This window comes from Poecilia reticulata, chromosome 19, assembly GCF_904066995.2.
Source record: "Poecilia reticulata chromosome 19, P_reticulata-male-v2, whole genome shotgun sequence".
Classification (NCBI taxonomy): domain Eukaryota; kingdom Metazoa; phylum Chordata; class Actinopteri; order Cyprinodontiformes; family Poeciliidae; genus Poecilia; species Poecilia reticulata.
Genome location: NC_088848.1, coordinates 1,880,286 through 1,900,011, shown reverse-complemented (window position 1 = coordinate 1,900,011; position 19,726 = coordinate 1,880,286). Strand labels below are relative to the sequence as shown.

The 19,726-nt window shown below is 44.9% G+C and overlaps 1 protein-coding gene across 5 annotated transcripts in view; it reads right to left on the bottom strand.

Annotated features, from left to right (window-relative positions):
• The window catches only part of rab11fip3 (RAB11 family interacting protein 3 (class II)), a 28,790-nt gene that overhangs the window by 2,333 nt on the left and 6,731 nt on the right, over window positions 1–19,726 (bottom strand). For 2 of the 5 annotated variants that reach the window (XM_008436357.3, XM_008436360.3), the window contains exons 2-9: window positions 16,573–16,666; window positions 12,192–12,262; window positions 8,510–8,682; window positions 4,551–4,754; window positions 2,251–2,388; window positions 1,381–1,416; window positions 1,216–1,309; window positions 19–263 (exon numbers count right to left, since the gene is read on the bottom strand). In XM_008436357.3, coding sequence (XP_008434579.1) covers window positions 19–263; window positions 1,216–1,309; window positions 1,381–1,416; window positions 2,251–2,388; window positions 4,551–4,754; window positions 8,510–8,682; window positions 12,192–12,262; window positions 16,573–16,666 — 1,055 coding nt within the window. Of the gene's footprint in view, window positions 1–18; window positions 264–1,215; window positions 1,310–1,380; window positions 1,417–2,250; window positions 2,389–4,550; window positions 4,755–8,509; window positions 8,683–9,728; window positions 9,842–12,191; window positions 12,263–16,572; window positions 16,667–19,726 lie in introns of those variants that run through there. The other 3 variants (XM_008436358.3, XM_008436359.3, XM_008436361.3) reach the window with 3 other exon arrangements.

The window sequence follows — 19,726 nt, the reverse complement described above, 5'->3', positions numbered from 1 at the left end:
CGTGACCCGCCTCCTCACCGGGCCTGGGCGTTCTCCAGCTCCAGCCCCTTCTCCCGCTCCAGCTTGCACAGCGCCTCCTTGTGGCGGCGGTTCTCCTGCTGCAGCTCCTCGTCGGCCTGCAGCTCCTGCTCCTTCAGCTGCTCCTCCAGCGCGTTGGCCCGGTGCACCAGCTGCAGGTTCTCCTGCCGCAGCCGGGCGTGCTGCTCGCCCGACGCCTCCGACTCCTTCTCCAGCTCCGCCACGCGCCGCTCCAGGAGCAGCACCTGGGAAAGGTCAGAGGTCAGGACCAGAGACTGGGCGCTGGATGCAAACTAGAGAAATGAAACCTTCAGTTTATGGTGATTCTATTCCAACTTTTAATTCAAAAACTACTTTTTCTGTTCAATTATGAGGAAAAAACTAAACAAATAGAAAATTTATTCACATCATGGAAAATCAACTTTTTTTACTTCCTGTCAAGTTTTAATGTTTTTCCTTCATCAAAAACAAACCCAAAGAGTCGCCTTGATTCTTTCATGCATGTTTGAGAAATCCTTTAATCTCCTTGACAACCATTCAGCTACAAAACACCTGGGTGGACTTAGCCCCGCCTTCCAGGCGCAGCTCCTCCTCAGAGGGGCAGCATTGCATGGCGGCCATTTTATAGCACAATCGGGTACCTGCATTGCCTTCGGTTGTTATAAAAATTTAATTTATATAAAATATAAAGAAATTTTGCTTCCTGATTCATCACCTTGAAATTGGGCCTCCGTTTCTTTAAGAAGCTCCGCCTCCTGGAGGCCAACATGGCTCCTCTATTAACCCTTTAACATTTCTACCAGCGTTTCTCTGAGCAGCAGCTCCTATAATGAGCTCAGCAGCTGGTTGCTAATTGCTGCTGGCTAGTCTGGAGGAGCTGAGAGGGGGAGGAGCTGCGCCTTGGAGGCGGGGCTAGGTCCACCCAGGCGTTTCAACAGCTGGATGGTTGCCATGGAGATTAAATGATTTATCAAACATGCCTGAAAGAATCAAAGCGACTCTTTGGGTTTATTTTTTTAAAGGTTGATTTTACTGAAAATGTTTTTTTTAATTATTCAAATTGTAAGTGACCACGATATGCGATGTGCAGTAAAGTTACACAACTTAATCGCATTTCAAAATCTTCCAGTGTTTTGGACCGATTCAGAGTCCCGTTGCCAGGAACTGATCGATTATCGAATGTTTTTTCATCGTCACCTTGTCTGTGATGTCGTTGTCGGCGAGCTCCAGGATGTCCCGCGTCAAGTCGCTCATGGTGTCCAGAGTCATGGAGCTGTTCTGCAGCAGGTGCCTGTGGGAACCAGGGGAGTCAGAGCGGCGCTCGCCGACGGCTGCTGACCCGACGGCGAGCGCTTCACTCACCTCGCCACCTTCTTGCTGGAAAGCCGCTTCCCGGCGCTGCAGGGAGACAGGAAACGCGGTGAGGGGAAGAAACGGTCACCAAAATAAAGCTCAGCGACTCACAGCAAACAAACCGCAGCAGGTTTACGAGGCTCTAAAGGCTCTGATGGAGGGGCAGATTCACATGACGGAAACATAAAATACAGGTTTTAGATTCATTATGATGAAGAGTCAATAAAACTGAAAGCCTGATTGGTCTGTTGAGTCATGTTACCAAGAGGTCCTTCAGTTTTAATGTCCAGATTCTTTACGTTTCCCAACTTAAACGTTCTGGTTCACCTCTAGAGGATGAAACTGAGGAAATGGCAGGTTAAACCAGAAACCTGAGCGACGAAACAACAAAAAGGAAACCAGGAAGGAAACAAACATTCAGGATCATTTTGCTTCGTTTGTCCACCTGTATTTTCAGAATCTCCCGTTTTCATTTTTCATTCCACATTGTTTAAAAACCTGGAGCCTAAATTGATCCTGAATCAGCAAATCTGCTCCAAAACCAGCCGGTTCTGTCCAGCCTTTACAGTCATGAAGGAAACGAACAAAACAAACTTTACTTCAAATTAATCCGACATACGACAACAGTTTACGGTCAATTTCATCAAAGTAAACTTTGTTTTTAACTCATGAAACTAAAGCCACAAAACGAAGCCGGGATGGAAAAACAAAACGGGATCAGAACTTTGTAAACATGCGAGGATGTTCAGCACAACACACCGAGTTTCTACCAGTTGGCATGCAGACATGAGGGGACATGCGACCTAATCAGCACCGCAGACATGAACAGCAGCTGCAGCAGCTTCTGCAGCAGCTTCTGCAGCAGCAGCCGTGTGTTACCTAGTCATCTCTAGGAAATTGAGGCGAGTGGACAGATCCTCCAGGCGACTGATCTGCCTGTGACACTGGCTACAGAAAAAGTCCAGCGCCTCCTCCCTGAGGAAGCTCTGGAAGCAGTCAGGGAGGCCGGCGGGGGCGCTGGAGAGGCAGGAGAGAAGAAGAACAGGAGGAAGAGGAGCAGCAGGTGAGTGGCAGACAGGAGGAGGTGAAGGTGCGTTCAGGTGCGACAGGAAGTGCCGTAAAGCAGAGCTTTAAAGAGTTAATGTGATGTGAGGCTGTGGTTCAGCTCTGGACAAAATAAGAGAAAAACAGTGGATTCAGCTAAGGAAGGTGCTCAAAGTGAGGCGCAGGGGCCATTTGTGGTCCTAGCTGGGCAGTAATGAGGACCGTACTAAAGCTGCAGTAGCTTTAATAATAAAGAAGAATAATCCTTTTTGTCCTTCTGGTGTTTCCTTACAGATTGAGACACGAATGAATAACCCATTAAAGTGTCTGCATTTTTAAAAAAATATAAAACTAATGAACTAAACTGTAAGTAAGTACTGTAAGTACTGCAGTACTTTAACTTGACAGAAATACTTTTACTGCAGTTCATATTTGATCATCGTTTTGACTCTACTGTCGAGTCACAGCTGTGAAGAAACGCTTTGCTAAGCGGCGCCTGTTTGCACGTTCTGATCTGGAATACGGAGGTAGGAGTGTGTGTGCGCGTGTGAGCGTGTGTGAGTGAGAGTGGGAGTGTGTGTGGGGGTGAGCGTGTGTGCGTGAGCATGTGCGTGAGCATGTGTGTGTGTGAGAGAGCGTGTGTGTGCGTGAGCGAGCATGTGATTGTGTGAGCGTGTGTGTGAGCGTGTGTGGGTGAGAGTGCGTGTGTGAGAGTGTGTGTGTGTGTGTGTGAGTGTGCGCGTGTGAGTGTGTGTGTGAGCGTGTGTGTGTGTGAGCGGGTGTGAGCGTGTGTGTGAGAGTGTGAGCGTGCGTGTGTGTGTGAGAGTGCGTGTGTGAGCGTGTGCGAGTGTGTGTGTGAGAGTGTGAGCGTGCGTGTGTGGGTGAGAGTGCGTGTGTGAGAGTGTGTGTGTGTGTGAGTGTGCGCGTGTGAGAGTGTGTGTGTGAGCGTGTGTGTGTGTGAGCGGGTGTGAGCGTGCACGAGTGTGTGTGTGAGGGTGTGAGCGTGCGTGTGTGTGTGAGCGTGTGTGTGTGCGTGTGTGTGGACACATGCACAGCAGTGAGTCTCATTCACGCTGAGTGGGTGAAGTTTTATCTAAACCGAAGCTAAAGAAACTAAAACTGATTCGGCTGCTGATGGTTTTAAATTTATCCTGGTGATTCATCGGTTTTTAAAACGCTGGAACATTCTAGACTTTTTATTTAAACTCATTTTATAAAATATTAGAAACATAAAAATGAAACAACAAGGTTTGTTCATTTTCAGCAAATTTAAGCACTTTGATCAGTTTTCAAACTCTTTGTAGATAAAAACAAATTCACTATTTTATAAACTAATTAATGAGTTAATGATTTGTTAGAACAACAATTAACTAAATTATAACTAAATGTTTTAAAAAGTCAAAAACAAATTTCAATAATGTTTAACTTACTTCACTTTACAGACCAACAACTTGTTGAGCCGACAGGAATAATAAATATTCCTCACATAAATAATCCAGGCGAATGGAGTTGAAGTAAAACATCTTCCTGCTCAAATTTAATGTTTAAAGTTTTCAGACATTTAATAAATAGAAATTATTTTGGTGATTTGATCAAAAACAAGAAAAGTTTATTCTGATTCAACTTCAGACATGGAGGAATTTATTTTCCTTAGACGTATGAAAACATCTGGTTTAGGACCAGAATTACATTTTTTGTTTTGATTACGCGTTCACCGGACCGGACCGGACCCGGGTCAAAGCGGACCGGACCAGACCGGGTCGAACCGGACCGGACCAGACCGGAGCCGGGTCGAACCGGACCCGACCGGACAGCTGAACGTTGGCGTGTTTTAGCTTTCAGCGGGTCTCCTCTGCTGGAGAAACAAACTGGGCTGAATGTTTTCCGGACCCGGTCAGACCCGTCCGTCCGTCCCAGATTAAACCTTGAAGTAGCTCCTTCGAGCTCGATGGTCCAGTCCAAGTAAAGGTGGGAGTAAAACGCATCCGCTACATTTTTCCTGCGAGCGTTAAACCGAGCAGCTGGGAACGCCACAGTGTTTCGCCTCTTATCAGCGAGCATGATGGGAAACATTGTTTCTGCAGCGCCTCCGTTCAGAAATGGCACCGGGGCGTTACCACGGCGACCGCTCCTACCTGGGGGAGATGACGGCGTCGCCGTTGATCTGCTGGGGCGGCGGGGCGAGCGCGGCGGCGTCGCCCTTCCCCATGGAGCCGTCCACGCTGGGCTCCAGCAGCAGCTCCGACGTGTTGCTCTCCCCGAAGTCCTCGAAGTGCTCCTCCTCCCCGCTGATGACCGTCACCAGGGAGTGGCTGTGGAGCTCCGAGTTCAGGGAGAACCTGCAGGGGGCGCCGACACATCGGGTTACTGAGCGACGCCAATAAGACGGTGCGCAACAACCAGAACCACAAAGAGTCAACTTCAGGTCCAAATCAGAGAGGAAGGAGGAAACCTATATTAGCTGGATGCTAACAGCAGCTCAGATTTAAAGGAACAGTGCAATTCTTTACTTCAACGTCTTTTTACTGGAGGAACTGCTCAGGTAGCTCGCAGGCTGAACAAAGCTTGTGTGTAAACAGGAGGTCTCACTTCAACGTTGGTTTGGTTAAAACATGTTTCTTCTTCCTTAAACTTATTAGAGCAGTGGTGTCAAACTCATTTTTATTTTGGGCCGAATCAAAAATCTGAATGTTCTTAAAGGGCCGGTTGCACCAGAATCTATTGATAAAACCAATTTAACTGTTAAAATATCAATAAATAGCTGTTCCTCCAGGATTTGTGATTATTTTAGTGTTTATTTTTGCAATCAAAATGACAGATTTTGTGGTGAATATTAAGAAATATTTGTAATTGTTATTTTTTTTACAGTATTTACACTAATGTGTGATGTTAAATGTGATTCTATCACTCGCTGTATCAGTTACGGATTCAATGTTTTTGACCAATTTTGAGAAAATTAGCAGTAAAATCAGGACAAAAATGTGGACATTTTTTGATTTTGTGTGATTTTTGCAGATTTGTGAAAAACTGGACGAACTTATTGATGTAATTTGGAGTCCAGAGGGCCACATAAAAAGCTGCGGCGGGCCAGATTTGGCCCCCGGGCCTTGAGTTTGACACCTGTGTATTAGAGCATCCAGAAAGTTCACTGAACTCGAAGAGCAGCGACCCTGGATGTCACTCAAGTGAAACTATAAACTACAGCGTTTTACATCTAAAAGTACTTTTTCCCCCCAATGGATAAGTAAAATAAGTTACCACCATCTTCTGGCTGCACATGCAGAGAAAAGTATATTTACTGAACACAAATGTACAGATTGAGTTTAAAAACAAAAACTTCACATTTATAAATGGCTTTTTGTTGTGCTGTGGCATAAAGTCCCGATAAAAGACACTGGATTTTGTTTATAAAGCGACAAAATGAGGCTGAAGGGTGAAAATACTTCCTGCCTCCGTTTACAGACAGGACAACAAACCGGTGCAGCACCCAGAACCCAGAACCCGGCCAGGTTGTGGAGTAAAAACCAGACGACTAATCTTTCCCCAGGAACCGAAGCAACCTGGTCAAGTTCAATGGCTGCTCGTTAAGATAATCTGCTAATTCCTCATGTACTCTTTGTAAATCCCAACCTCTGTGGCAGCAGGAGGCCGTCTGATGTTTAAACGGGAGAAACGGTCGACTTCATGAAAACACGAGTCTGTTTTCCTGTTTAAAGGTCGCGCTGAGGTCATCGCAGGATGAGGATGTTAAAATCAGCAGGAAGAAAAAAAAACGGGATTGAGATGACGGTAAAACTACGAGTCACCGACTTACGTTTGACCCGTTTCCTTGCAAGCGGGCCCCACGGCGAGGTCCCCGACGCTGAGGGCCGGCGAGGAGCGCGATCGCATCTTTGAACGCCCGGCGCTGCCCTGGCGAGAAAGCCTGGGGGCGGCGGGGGTCAAAACTCCTGACAACCAGAGAGGAATCCTGAAGTTTCACGGTTCAACGCCACGCGAAGCAAAACGGCCACCAAACCAGACGCCACATGAAGGACGGCGCTCCGATTGCCTTAATCAGATTCCAGGCTGAGCGACAGACGGACGGACGGTACCGCTGACCGAGCCGAGGTCCGAGCGTGTGTGTGTGTGTGTGTGTGTGTGTGTGTGTGCAGGCAGGAGGAACTAATCCTGTTAGATTGTTAATCCTGAGCCGAGTGAACAGAATCGCACTCGTCGGTTCATCTGACCAAACAAACACGACTGAACTGCAAGTTTCCTTTCATCAGTTCAATGTTTGAGAGTTGAACTGATGTTCCTACTTACCAAAGTAACTAAAGTAACTAGTTACTTTAGTAACTTTTTCACAGCAGTTTCTCACCTGCACTTCTTTCCTTTACCTGAGTAATTTCATTAAGTATCTCTACTTGTACTTGAATAAAATTTCTGGATTTTCTACCCAATGAAACAAACGGGAAAAGAGGCGGAGCTTCAGATAAAAGGAGTAAGTTTATATCACCTCCAACTGGTTGCCATGGGAGATTCAAGGATTTCACAAACATGCATGAAAGAATCAAAGCAAAACTTTTTAAAGAGACGGAGGCCCAATGTCAAGACATTAAATCTAGAAGTTATTTCAGTCATATTTGATATCTGTAGCATTTTTATAACAACTGAAGGCAACATAGTAACTTGATGGTGCCATGAATTGGCAGCATGTGCCTGGAAAGCAGCAGCTCCGACCCTCTGAGGAGGAGCTGCGTCTCGAAGGCGGGGCTAGGGCCACCCAGGCGTTCTGTACAGCCACCGAGGTTCAGGTACTTTTCAAGCATTCATGAAAGTGTCAAAGCAACGCTCCAGGTGTTTCTGATGAGGGAATCACCTGATGGAAAACTCAAACGGTACATTTTGCATAGCGGCTCCCCTTTAATACCAAATTCGTTGCTCATTCCTTCAGCTTCTTCCTGGACCTTTACGTCCATTCTGACGTACGACTATAAATGCGTTAATGTTGGTTCTGCTCTGACACAAAGCTCAAATAAAACCCGCTGATGTCTGTAAGGTGACAGAACGTGGAAAATGTCCCGATTTAGCAATAAAACTACAAACTGCTGCAGCTGCTGGTGCAACAGGAGCTCAGACGGTCCAACAGTTCGGCAAACAGGCTGCTGGAACGAGCAGCTGAAGGCCAGAGCCACACGGTTCATCTGCCAGCCTCCAGTCAGTGGGAGAGGAATGAAGGGATTAGATTAGCTTTTGCCAGAGTAAGAGAAAAAAAACGGGAAGAAAAACGCTGAATCAACACTTCCTGGAATTCAAGGCTCACACGTGGAACGGGAAGTCCGAAGGCGTCCGTGTCAAGAAGCCGGACAGACGGATCCCCAGTCAGCAGATACCGAGGCTACGCTGCACTTCCTGCTGCTGCTGCTGGACAAAACAACCCGCTCAAACCAAACAACGTAAAAATACTCATCACTTCTGGATGCAAAGCAAAGCAGCGGTCAGATCCAAGTTCAGGGAAAAACCAACATATTTAAAAAACGACCACTGTGGGGATAAAAGGCCTGCAGTATGAGACGATTAATCAGACTGTTGGTGATTAATCGAGTCCATTCAGTTGATCAAATTTCATCAATAAATTAAAATTTATGACATTTATGGTTTTTGAGAATTACATTTTTGAGCTTCTTGGGTTTCCGTAGCTCAGAGTGACGTCAGTACGCCGAGGGCGGCCATCTTGTTCGACCTGTGTGTTTTACAGCTTCTCCACAGCAGAATATTAAACCGATATCAGCGTCATAATCTGCTGTTATGACTATAATCTGTAATAAAAATCATCGTCGTCTGACCTCAACGCTACAGGAGGGATGATTACAGTTACAGACGATTATAGAAAATATTCTCTGTCATTTGTAAAAAAAAATATATATATATATATATTATCCATTGATTAAAATGATATTTGGTATGAAATAAGTCAGATTTTAATGTTTAAGCCGCTCTCCAAACCTGAATCACATTAAGTCAAGATGGCGGCCGGCGGCCTGGGTTTGACGCGAAGCCAGAGGTCATGTGATGCTGTGTGAAAGGTCAGAGCCGGGTCAGGTTTACAGACCTGCTTCCCCCGTCGTCGGGGTCGTGCAGTGTGGCTTCGATGCCGCTGTCCGTCTCCACGTCCTCGTGCATCTCGGGGGGAACCAGCGCCCCCGTGTCCTCGTCTGTGAACGTCTCGCACTCGCTGTAGGTGCTCTCCGAGCCCAGGTACGCGCTGTCCGTCACCTCGTTCTGCTGCAGAAAACAGGTCGCCACGTTTAGAGATGAAACCCGGCGCGGTTTGAAACCCAACAGAGAAACTGAGGAAATAAAGATTTACACTTTTTTAAAGAATCCTTCCAACCCTTCATCCGATCTTTAAATCGGCTCAAAAGTGAATCACAGTGACGAGCGATTCATCTACAGACAAATAAATTACGTTTTTAATTATGATGCATTTTATATAAGGCTGAAACGATTAATCGTGATTAATCGATAATTAATTTAGTAATTGATTGTCAGGAAGAGGGTACAGCTCATATTCAGATTCAGAGCAGCACATAGACTAAATAAAAAACATTTTGCATTTAAAATAAAGAAAAACCCTGTAAAGTACCATATCACACACCTTTTGGTATCCAATTATTAGTCGTTAGCTTAAAAAGAAAAACAGATCAGTCCTGCACCGTTTGGATGTCAAGTCAAGCAGAAACAACAGAGTTTAAGTATCTTCAGCTGCAGATTAATCCTTTGCAACAAACGATCAAGAATTCGCTAAAGAAACGGCATCAGACTTTTAGAAAATAAAATATTTTCTTAATTGAAAAGGGAACAGAGTTTGTTTATGTGCATCTTTTAAATTCATAGGATTGTATAAAAATACTTATGTGGAAAAAAATGAAAAATTTGCATATTTTCTTAATTGATTAATCGTTAGAATAATTGATTAATCGTTGGAATAATTGATTAATCGTTGGAATAATTGATTAATCGATAACTGAAGTAATCTTTAGTTTGCAGCCCTGCATTTATTCAACAATCTGTATTTAATCAGCCAGACAACAGAGAACTAGGACAAGTAAAAATATTTCTTCTGCAGTTAAAACTCTCCTTTCTGTAATAAACTGTTAAAGAAAATAAACTTAATTTTCACTGGGATTGTGAAGAAAAGCAAACAAACGAGCCAGTGGACCCAGACAAGTTAAGCCCATTATCTCACCAACCATCAGCAAAGCTCAACACCTCGAAGCAACAGGTTCAAATAACAACATTGAGGCGACAGCAGCTGAACCACAACATACCAGCTTACTGGAGGCACTGGGAGCAGTGGGGCTCAGAGGGACGACCGCCATGTCCAGAATCATCCTGTCCACCCGGTTTGACCCACGGAGGCGTCATAAAACACCTTCAGTGACTCCTGCGCCTCCCGCCGTCAGCGTGGCACAGGGAGGATGTCGGAGGACAGATAACGCAGCGACGCTCGGCTCAGCGCGGCCGACTGGGCCGAGGGGTGGAGACTGGAGCCGAGTCCAAAGAGCAGCTCGTCTCGGCCGGGTAATCTGCCCTGCTGCCACTTCCTAACCCACCGGCTCTAGAAATCATTAAGCCGCGATCCAGGCCCAAACTACAACAACGCTGCTTATGGTCCAAACAACAGGCCAGCTGTCAGGAGCTGCGTTCTGAGCATGTTTGACGAGGCGTTCCTGCTCCAAACGCCCTCGGCTCGCCGTGTTTTCACAGCAAACAGCAGCAGAACAGCTCAGCCATTGAGAGAGACGCCTTTCAGGCCAAATAAAAAAAAAAAACCAACAGGAAAAAGCGAGGCGGAGGCGGCGGCGGACGCAGGTCAGGGCCGAACTGCTTCCAAACTCAGGCGACAGGTTTCAGCGAGCGGAGCAGCCGCAGCAAAAACTTCAGTTTTATTCTGTAATAATCTGAACTGAAGAGTCTGCATCCATTTTCATTTTAGTGTTTGGGCTCTTTGTCATTTCTTATTTTAGGCCTGTCACAATAAGCAATAAATCAATTAAATCAAACTCAATTTCCATTTGCAACTTTTATTGTTTTTCTCTTTCTGCCAAAAGCCGGATGATAAAAGTTTCACTATGTTTGGTCTCAATTAGCCTTTTTTTTTCACATTTTATTTGTCGTTTCCATTTTATTTACTTTGTATACATGTTAAATGTTCACAAGGATTTTAAGTTAATTGATCTTTGAAATCTTTGAGAATGTGTTGCATTATTATCCCAATATTACCATTAAATACTTGAAAATGGTTTCAAAACAATATAATTTATCGCGATAACTTCAGACAATTCATCGTCCAGGAACAGTTGTTACCATGACAGTCCTACTTATTTTGCAATATCTCTGATATTGTAATGTTTGATGTGTGGGCCTCATGTAGAAAATGATCTTAATAGTAAAAGGACTGAAATGATTAGGCTTTTCCCACCAACTCAAAATGATTTTCAGGAACATTTTGCAGAAGGGTTGTAGTTCAAGCCACGGCCAGCAGGGGGCACTGACACTGCAGCTCAGTAAAAAGGCCCAGAGCAGCAGAAACTGTCCGTCCTGCAGAGACCAGCAGCAACGCAGGTTAAATATACAAAGTCCTGAACACAAACGGAGGCAGGAATTCCAGAAATGTCGACCACAACTGGAAACACACACAACCTCACACACTGCTGCACATTCCAGCTGCTCGATTTTCTGTCGAGGGAAACCCAACGCCGCGAGGGCCAGAAGCCAAACCCACCAGGAGGGTGCTGGGCCTGCGCAGCCGTCGGCACGGCAACGACGGCCGAGTGCAGAGGGAGTTCAGGCTGTGGGTCCCTTCAAACAGGAAGCGGAAGGGACCACCTGCGACAAACGGGAAGCGGAAGGGACCACCTGTGACAAACGGGAAGCGGAAGGGACCACCTGCGACAAACGGGAAGCGGAAGGGACCACCTGCGACAAACGGGAAGCGGAAGGGACCACCTGTTCCAAACAGGAAGCGGAAGGGACCAACTGTTCCAAACGGGAAGCGGAAGGGACCACCTGCGACAAACGGGAAGCGGAAGGGACCACCTGCGACAAACGGGAAGCGGAAGGGACCACCTGTTCCAAACGGGAAGCGGAAGGGACCAACTGTTCCAAACGGGAAGCGGAAGGGACCACCTGTTCCAAACGGGAAGCGGAAGGGACCACCTGTTCCAAACGGGAAGCGGAAGGGACCACCTGTTCCAAACGGGAAGCGGAAGGGACCACCTGTTCCAAACAGGAAGCGGAAGGGACCAACTGTTCCAAACAGGAAGCGGAAGGGACCAACTGTTCCAAACAGGAAGCGGAAGGGACCAACTGTTCCAAACATGAAGCGGAAGGGACCAACTGTTCCAAACAGGAAGCGGAAGGGACCAACTGTTCCAAACAGGAAGCGGAAGGGACCAACTGTTCCAAACAGGAAGCGGAAGGGACCACCTGTTCCAAACAGGAAGCGGAAGGGACCACCTGTTCCAAACAGGAAGCGGAAGGGACCAACTGTTCCAAACAGGAAGCGGAAGGGACCAACTGTTCCAAACAGGAAGCGGAAGGGACCAACTGTTCCAAACAGGAAGCGGAAGGGACCAACTGTTCCAAACAGGAAGCGGAAGGGACCACCTGTTCCAAACAGGAAGTGGAAGGGACCATCTGTTCCAAACAGGAAGCGGAAGGGACCATCTGTTCCAAACAGGAAGCGGAAGGGACCAACTAATCAAACAGGAAGTGGAAGGACATCTCACCTCGTCGTACTCCTCTGGGCAGCCGCCGGCGCCGTCCCCCGGGTTGTAGCTGTAGAGCTGCGGTTCTGGACCTGCAGACAGAGCAGGGAGGCGGGTTGGTGTGCGCAGCAGCAACAGAAACAAACAGAAACAGAAGCCGAGCAAACATGGAGGAGCGGCTGTTGATGTGCAAACAGGTAACATGAGGACAGGAGTCCTCTGTTTACGTTCTGCTCTGGGTGGAAAACTGCAGAAACAACAACATGTTCTTCATCCTTTCATCACGTTGACCTGAATTAGAGGTTTAGCTAAACAGAGAAACAAGATGGCAGCCTGACATCACTGAACCATGAGCAAAAAAAACACAAAGGGAAAAAAATGGTTGAAAATCCAGATTTTCCAAAAAATTTAATCTTTATTAACAGAAAACTTTAATACTCAAACTGATTTATCGCTCAGCAACCAACACAACCAGTAACAAAAAGCTGAAATGGGAAGATTTCATACAGCCACATGGTTGCATGAAATCAAGAGATCAAGGGATATTCATGGGCTAGACTGGCCTAGTCAAAGTCTAAATCAGATTTTTACCAATAATGTGGAAAGACTTGAATTTTAATGTTCATAGATTTTTGATTGTAAAAATCTGGAAGAGAAACTCAGAAAAGCCTGCAGTCGTTTTAAAAAAATGCACTCCACACTTTTGAGATTTAAATTTCCAACTTTGCACAACTTTCTGCTGCTTCATCAAGTTAAACGACAATAAAAACACACAAAGGCTTGTGGTTGCAACGTGACAAAGAAGTTGAATTGGTGTGAATGTTTTTACAGCGCCCTGCAGCCCCAGATGTCCTGGTTGGGCAGATTTACAGTCAGCAGTCGGAGCGCGACGCGACGGTAAACATGACATGACCTCCATCTGAGGCGAACCAGAGGCCCGCCACGAGATCAGCAGAAACCCGCAGCAGCAGCCGAGCCGCGTCCCATCAGCCACTGCGGCCGACGGCACCTTACTGGGAGGAAGCAACTTGAACTGGTTCCAGTGGCGGCGACCAGGCACACCTGCAGGACCTGTTCCGACGTGAAAGCGAGAATGTCTAACTCCAGACATTCCAGTCTCGGCGGGGAGCGAAGCATTTCCACGGCCCGGGGCAACGCTTTCATCGAACAGCCTCCTTCACTTCACTGCTGCAAAAATCTAACAGTTTCAAACTTTCCCAGCAGCAGATTCACTTTTTTCAGTTCGTTTATAATCACCAGTTTTTTTTACTGTCAGTATTTTTACATCCTGGAACAAATAAACTAAAAATAGTTCAATTTTACAATAATGTGTCCCTTGTGGGTGGCTAATAAATAGGTAAGATATGTTACCGCTTTATAAATCATTAATAACTGTTTATTATGCATTAGTTAAGAACGAAGATGAGACAATCACAGTTTCTTACCAAATTATTTACATATTTTATGTGGAGTTGTTATTCTACCTTGGAAACATATGAAGCATTCATAAACATTTTTTTATCATATTTTCACCCTTGATGCATAGCAAGTAATTAATGATTTATAAACAGTGTAATAGTTACTAGCCGTTATCAATTCATCTATAGTCGTTGACAGGAGCCTTATTGTAAACTGGGACCATAAAAATGAATCTGAAGCCTCAGACTGAATCATTATTGGAAAAGAACGAGCATCTTCAGTCAGAGGTTTCTTCAAATGTGCTGGAACGCAGACTGCTACAGGAGACGTTTCCTGCCCTCAGCCGTCACCATCTAGAGCGAGGCATTAAACTTGCAACATTTAATTACTTTTTGGGATCAATAAAGTATTTTTAAATATGCAACATTTTACGTTTTGAAATGTCTGCTGCACCCGACTGAGAACAAAACCACAATTTAAACAAAACCGATAATAATGTCCAACATGAAGGATCAGCCAACCTTTATTTCATCTGCACCGATCAATAAGTCATCGAGTCGTTAGGAATAATAAATATTCCTTAATAAAATGGGTTTTTTTTATTTAGCAAAGTGATTCTAACTTCCCCAAAAACAACAAAAGTTTAATTTGATTCATCAAAAAAATTTTCAACTGTAAACACCGTTTTACAAATTTAGGATTTCAGTTAAACACTTGATTACATTTTATTACAAAACAGCAGTTTCCTGCATGAAGACATGAAAGTCTCTGCAGCGGTGGGAGCCACGTCAGGCTGGATCTGCAGGTTTTGGCTCCTTTTCCCTTTCATCCTGGACACAATGGCAGTAAAACGATCCGGGGGATCAGATGAGGTTTGATCCGGATAAGAATTAAAGCAGGTTTTTGTGAATCGGCCGTGTGGGAATCCTGAACCGAAACTCAGCTCTAGTTTCACATTTTACACGCAGGCCAAACCACTAATTTCACGTTGGACGTATTTCATGAGAATCTGTCATTAAATGGCCGTAAAGCCCAGCCGTGATTTTACAGCGGCAGCAGATGAACGGGTCAGAACCAGAAACCGGGCCCTCCGCGCAGGGAAAGCGGAGAGGAGGAGGGTGAATAATTGAAGCGAACAGGACGCTCTGTCCAAGCGCTCTGAAAGCCGGCCAATAAGACCACGTGTCTCCAAACATCCTGACTTATTCATGCCGTCAGGAACCAGAGACGCTCAACCCAGAAACAATCCTACAAATCAACGAGGGTGGAGCTGGGAGGGGCGGCGTCATGCTGTGGGCCGGATGTCCATGTTCAACACAGATCTCTGACATTAGCTCTGATTTGTTCCGTCTTGTGGTTTTTGGTTCTGGATGCTGTGAAGCTGGAAGGATTTTTTTTAGTCTTTTTCCACTGGACAGTTGTTATGAAACGTAACCATGGCAACAAGGCAACGTTTTTGGAAGTGGGAGAAGCTCATCAGCATCTTAAAAGCCTGAAAACGAGGCTTCGTGCATGCAGAGAGGAAGAGGATCAGATCCTCCATCATCATAATGAAGGAGGGTCTGATCCCCTACTCCAACATCTCCAACCCGACAGATTTAGGCTGTTTTCACACTTCGTAGTTCAGCGGATTCAGTTCGACTGGAGATCAAAACTGTAACGTTTCCAGCTGCTGCCGTTCTTTCACTGCACCGAGTGAAACAAACCGAACTTTGTTTGACTCGGTGAAACACCAAGAACCACTAAAGGAAACACTGAGCAGGACTTCCTTCTTCACAAAATGTAAACAGAAATGGAGGCGTCAGATCTTGGCGGTTGGAGGATTTCTCGTTTGTCTTTGGTAAAAAAAAAAAAAAACACACCAACCATTTCTCCTGCTAATGCCAGGTTTGTTTTGGTGGCATTTACCCAGAATGCCCTGCGCTGTAGTCCACTTCCTGCTTCTGGAGCGGTCTCCGGTCTGTTTAACGTTCGCAAACTGAACCAGAGTTCACTTCAACCAAACCCAGACCGCAGTTTGTAGGACCAGAGTTCGGTTTTTCTCTTAATCAGAGTTCAATTTCATGTTCATGCGTCCCGACCGAACCGGACTTTCTAGACAGACGGATTGGAGTTGGATTAAAGCGACCAAACGGAGCAGGTGTGAACGCCCCCTTAAAGAGGAGCGGCAAAAGCAAACGACATGGATCAGCAGAGCTCGCCTTCGTGGTAGTTATGCGACCGACTTACAGCAACAGCCTTCTGCAGATTCAACAGCCACCGACTTCATTTTGCTTACTGAATGTTTTGTACTCTATATAAAACTATTAACTGAATTAATATGTTGGGACTTTTATGAACATAAACACTGTTTGGTTAAAGATGTTGGAGTAGGGCAGGGGTGTCAAACTCCAGTCCTGAAGGGCCGCTGTCCTGCAGTTTTTAGATGTGCCACAGGTACAAAACACCTGAATCAAATGGCTTAATTACCTCCTCAGTTCTCCAGAGCCTTGCTAAGGACCTAATTATTCTATTCAGGTGTGGTGCAGCAGAGGCACTTCTAAAAGTTGCAGGACACCGGCCCTCGAGGACTGGAGTTTGACACCCCTGGAGTAGGGGATACGATCCTTCTGTATTATGATGGATGGAAGAAACTGTTTGAACTTCCCCCTTTTTAACTCTTGTAAGCTTCGGGGTCAAAGTTCAGGTAGAATTTGAGTTTCTGAGATGCAACTCAGCTGCTTCTAGCTGTAAAAAAAACAAAAAAAAAGCGTGTTGCCATAGTTACACATCACACCAGCTGTCTGCCAGTAAAGCTGCACAGCATCCAGAACCGGAGGGAATAATTATCCAAACAGGCAACGACTCCATCATGAATTATAGATGAAAACCATCTGAGGAAGAGTTTACACATCCCAACACTTAATCTGGAGTAACAGAATTATCCGTCTTCAGGAACAACGAACGAAACCACAGCCTGAGGAGACGAGACGCATCGACTCACCTCCATTGCTGATCGCAGAGATTCCTCTGTGGAAATCTTCAAAACTGATGACGCCGAGACCGCTGGGGTCCAGAAACCTGGTCAGGTCCTTCACCTGAAGAGAGGAAGGAAAGAAATAAAGATTCATTTCACAGAAGGAACTCGACCATGACGTAATAAATGATGCAAGGGAAGGTTTTCCTGTCAGATCCTGTGAATGAATAACCGGCATTGTGACTCCAGTGAGAAACATTTATGATATAAATAGTTCACTCTACATTATTTCACTGAGTCAGCAGCGTAATGTGATTACAGGGCAGAAAACGGCCAATAAAACGCTGCTGCCCTCCAGAAATAAAAATCTGCATTTGCAGATTTCAAGTGTTTAACTGTCCTGAATTGGGTGCCACCGTGGCTTCATAAAAGCTTTTTACGCACTACAAAGAGCAAAGTCTTCAAAACTCTGAGAAAAACAGGCTGAAATTCAAAATGTTTGCAGAAAACCAGGTTAGGAGAAAGTTCCTGGAGTTAAAAACGAGGAAGACAAGCTGATTAGAAGCTGCCTGGTTTCACACTCGGCATGGAGCGGCGCAGCGCAGGAGCTGCAGGAACGGGTTACATAAGAGCACCTACATGCTGCATCGCTCCGCCGGTCGCCTGGCAACCAGTCGCTCCGTACATGGAAATAAATCCCAACAGGAGCCAGCGGGGACCTGCTGTCTGCCCAACACGGGCGGCTTAAACAGACTCATGAACACAAGAACCAAATCTGAACTCTGGGTCAGGATCCCGACCAACCTGGGGTCCAAAATGTCCGACTTGAACTTCATCCCTCCCTCTCCTTCGCTCCCGATATCGGTTACAAATAAAAAACAAGCTGATCGCCTTAGCAACGCTGAGCTGCGACTCAAGAGGCCAGAAAATCCCAACAAAGTAACTCCGACAAGCCGGAGAGATTACGGTCCGGGTCCGATGTTTCAGCAGGAAAACTCAAGAACTTTTCAACAAGTTGTCACATTTTCCCAAAACCACACTTTGGAAATAAACAAAAAAAAAAACAAAGACAGTGCCGGCAGCCATCTTGGTAGGTATCCGTAACCAACCGTCACGGCAGTTGCTATGGCAACATCTTAGAATCCGCTCTCGCCTCGGTTCTCTCCAACTTAAGCAATAAAATTAAGTTACAGCCATAAAGCCTGGAGTTTATTTTCCATAAACTTTCTTTTTGTTGGTTGATCTTCGCCTTGTGTTGCGCTTGCCTACCAAGATGGCGGCTCTGGGCTCAGATCACATCCAATTCAGACCAGCTGTTAAACGTATAACAAGACAATAAGTCACTGAACTATTAATAAATATTACAGTGAAACAATTCAAGCAAATCATGTTAAGGTGAATTACCTTCCTGCTCAGTTTAAATACTTAAACACATTACACAAAGTTACAAAAATAAACATTATTGCAAAGTTTTCTGGCATTTAGGAAAAAAATTTTTGGTAATTTTAACTGATCTAAAACAAGTTTAGTCTAATTTAACTCCAGACAAGAGAATAAAAACTGTTTGTTATTTCCACTGTAAAGTTTTCCACATTTAGGCTTTTAATCAAACGTTAGGATTCATTTTACAGTAAAACTCTGCAGTCTGAATATCAAGCACTTTCAAGGACTTTATACAGAAACCCAGCACTTTCCAAACCTTGAAAACACGTCAAGGTTTGGATGAGTTTTCCAAACCTTGACGTTTCTTGAATTCAGTGAATTTCATCAGTGACATTGAAGGATGTAAGGATTTTGCCAGGTAAACGACAGGAAGTGACCCGGTGTTTGGTTCTGTAAACATCGCGCTCCTTCCTGCAGGAAACCCTCACTGGCTTCCTCTGGGCTGAACCCGACGATGGAAACGCTCGCCTGAGGTCACTGGGAACGCGCTTAGCGTTCAGCTTTCAGTTTCTCGCCGCACGGCGATGAGTCACGATGTTCCGATCCAGAAACGCCTCGGCTGCGAGAACACGGCAAACCTCCTGACTTCAGTTAATAATCTGTTATATTTAGCAGCAAACGGCTCAACCACCGTTTTTTTCCTTTCACGACCACAGGATGCCAAGCAGAGCAGGCATGAAGCCGGCCTCCATCAGAGTTAATAAGAGACGCAGCAGCGGCTGCAGCAGCTGCTGCAGGTCCCAGCAGAGCAGAGTTTAATCTACATCTGGGCTGAAACTAAAGGTCAGCAGAACCACAGATAAACCGGGTCAAACGTTTATAACTCAAATCCTTTTTCTTCATCTAGTTTCCTTTAAACCAATTTTGTCATTTTATTAATTCGACTCCATTTTATTCTCCATTTAAAAGTACAATACAACTATTTGCCCAAAACAGGGGAAATTGCAAAATTGAAAGATATCAAAGAAATGCACACCAAAAAAAAGATCCAAATATAGTCAATAGTTTTATGTGATGCCAACTCCCACCTGCAGGCGGCAGTATTTCCTTTGTGTTGCCAATTCAACAAATTTTTATTCTCTTATTTAAGCAGATTCCATTTTTTATAAATTAAATACAACAACCTGTTAATGCATAATTGTAATAATTAGTAATAAATTGAGTTCATTACCAATTTTCTCATAAAAATGGTCAACGTAGGGTGAAGTGACCAATTCCCACCTGCAGGTGGCAGTGTGTGTTTTGTCGCTGATTAATTTGACCCATTTTCATTCACCATTCTAAAGTACAAGAACTATTTCCCCAAAACAAAATGTATATTATTTTTAGACAAATATTGCAGTTTTCTGCAATCCCACAATTGTGGAAATTCACAAAAAATTCATAATCCCAGTTTATTGCAAATTTTCCTACAAAAATGATCAAAAACATCAGATTTAAGTGATGCTAATTCCACTAGCATTCCTTACTGCGTCCCTGATGAAACGTCAATGTTCACATTTCTCAAGACGGATTTAAGACGTTCCTTGAACGATCACTGGGAAGCTGATTGGCTACAGCAGCACCAATCTGATGGTTAAATACCCTAAATTACAGGTTAAAAGCTATAAATATATTTGTAGCTTTTTTTATTCCGTTTAGTTGCTAAACGTGTTTCTGAACTGAAAATGTTTCTTATTTTGTCAATAAATTACAGAGTCTGCAAATAAACTGGGTTAAAAGTGTAATCCAGTCGCAC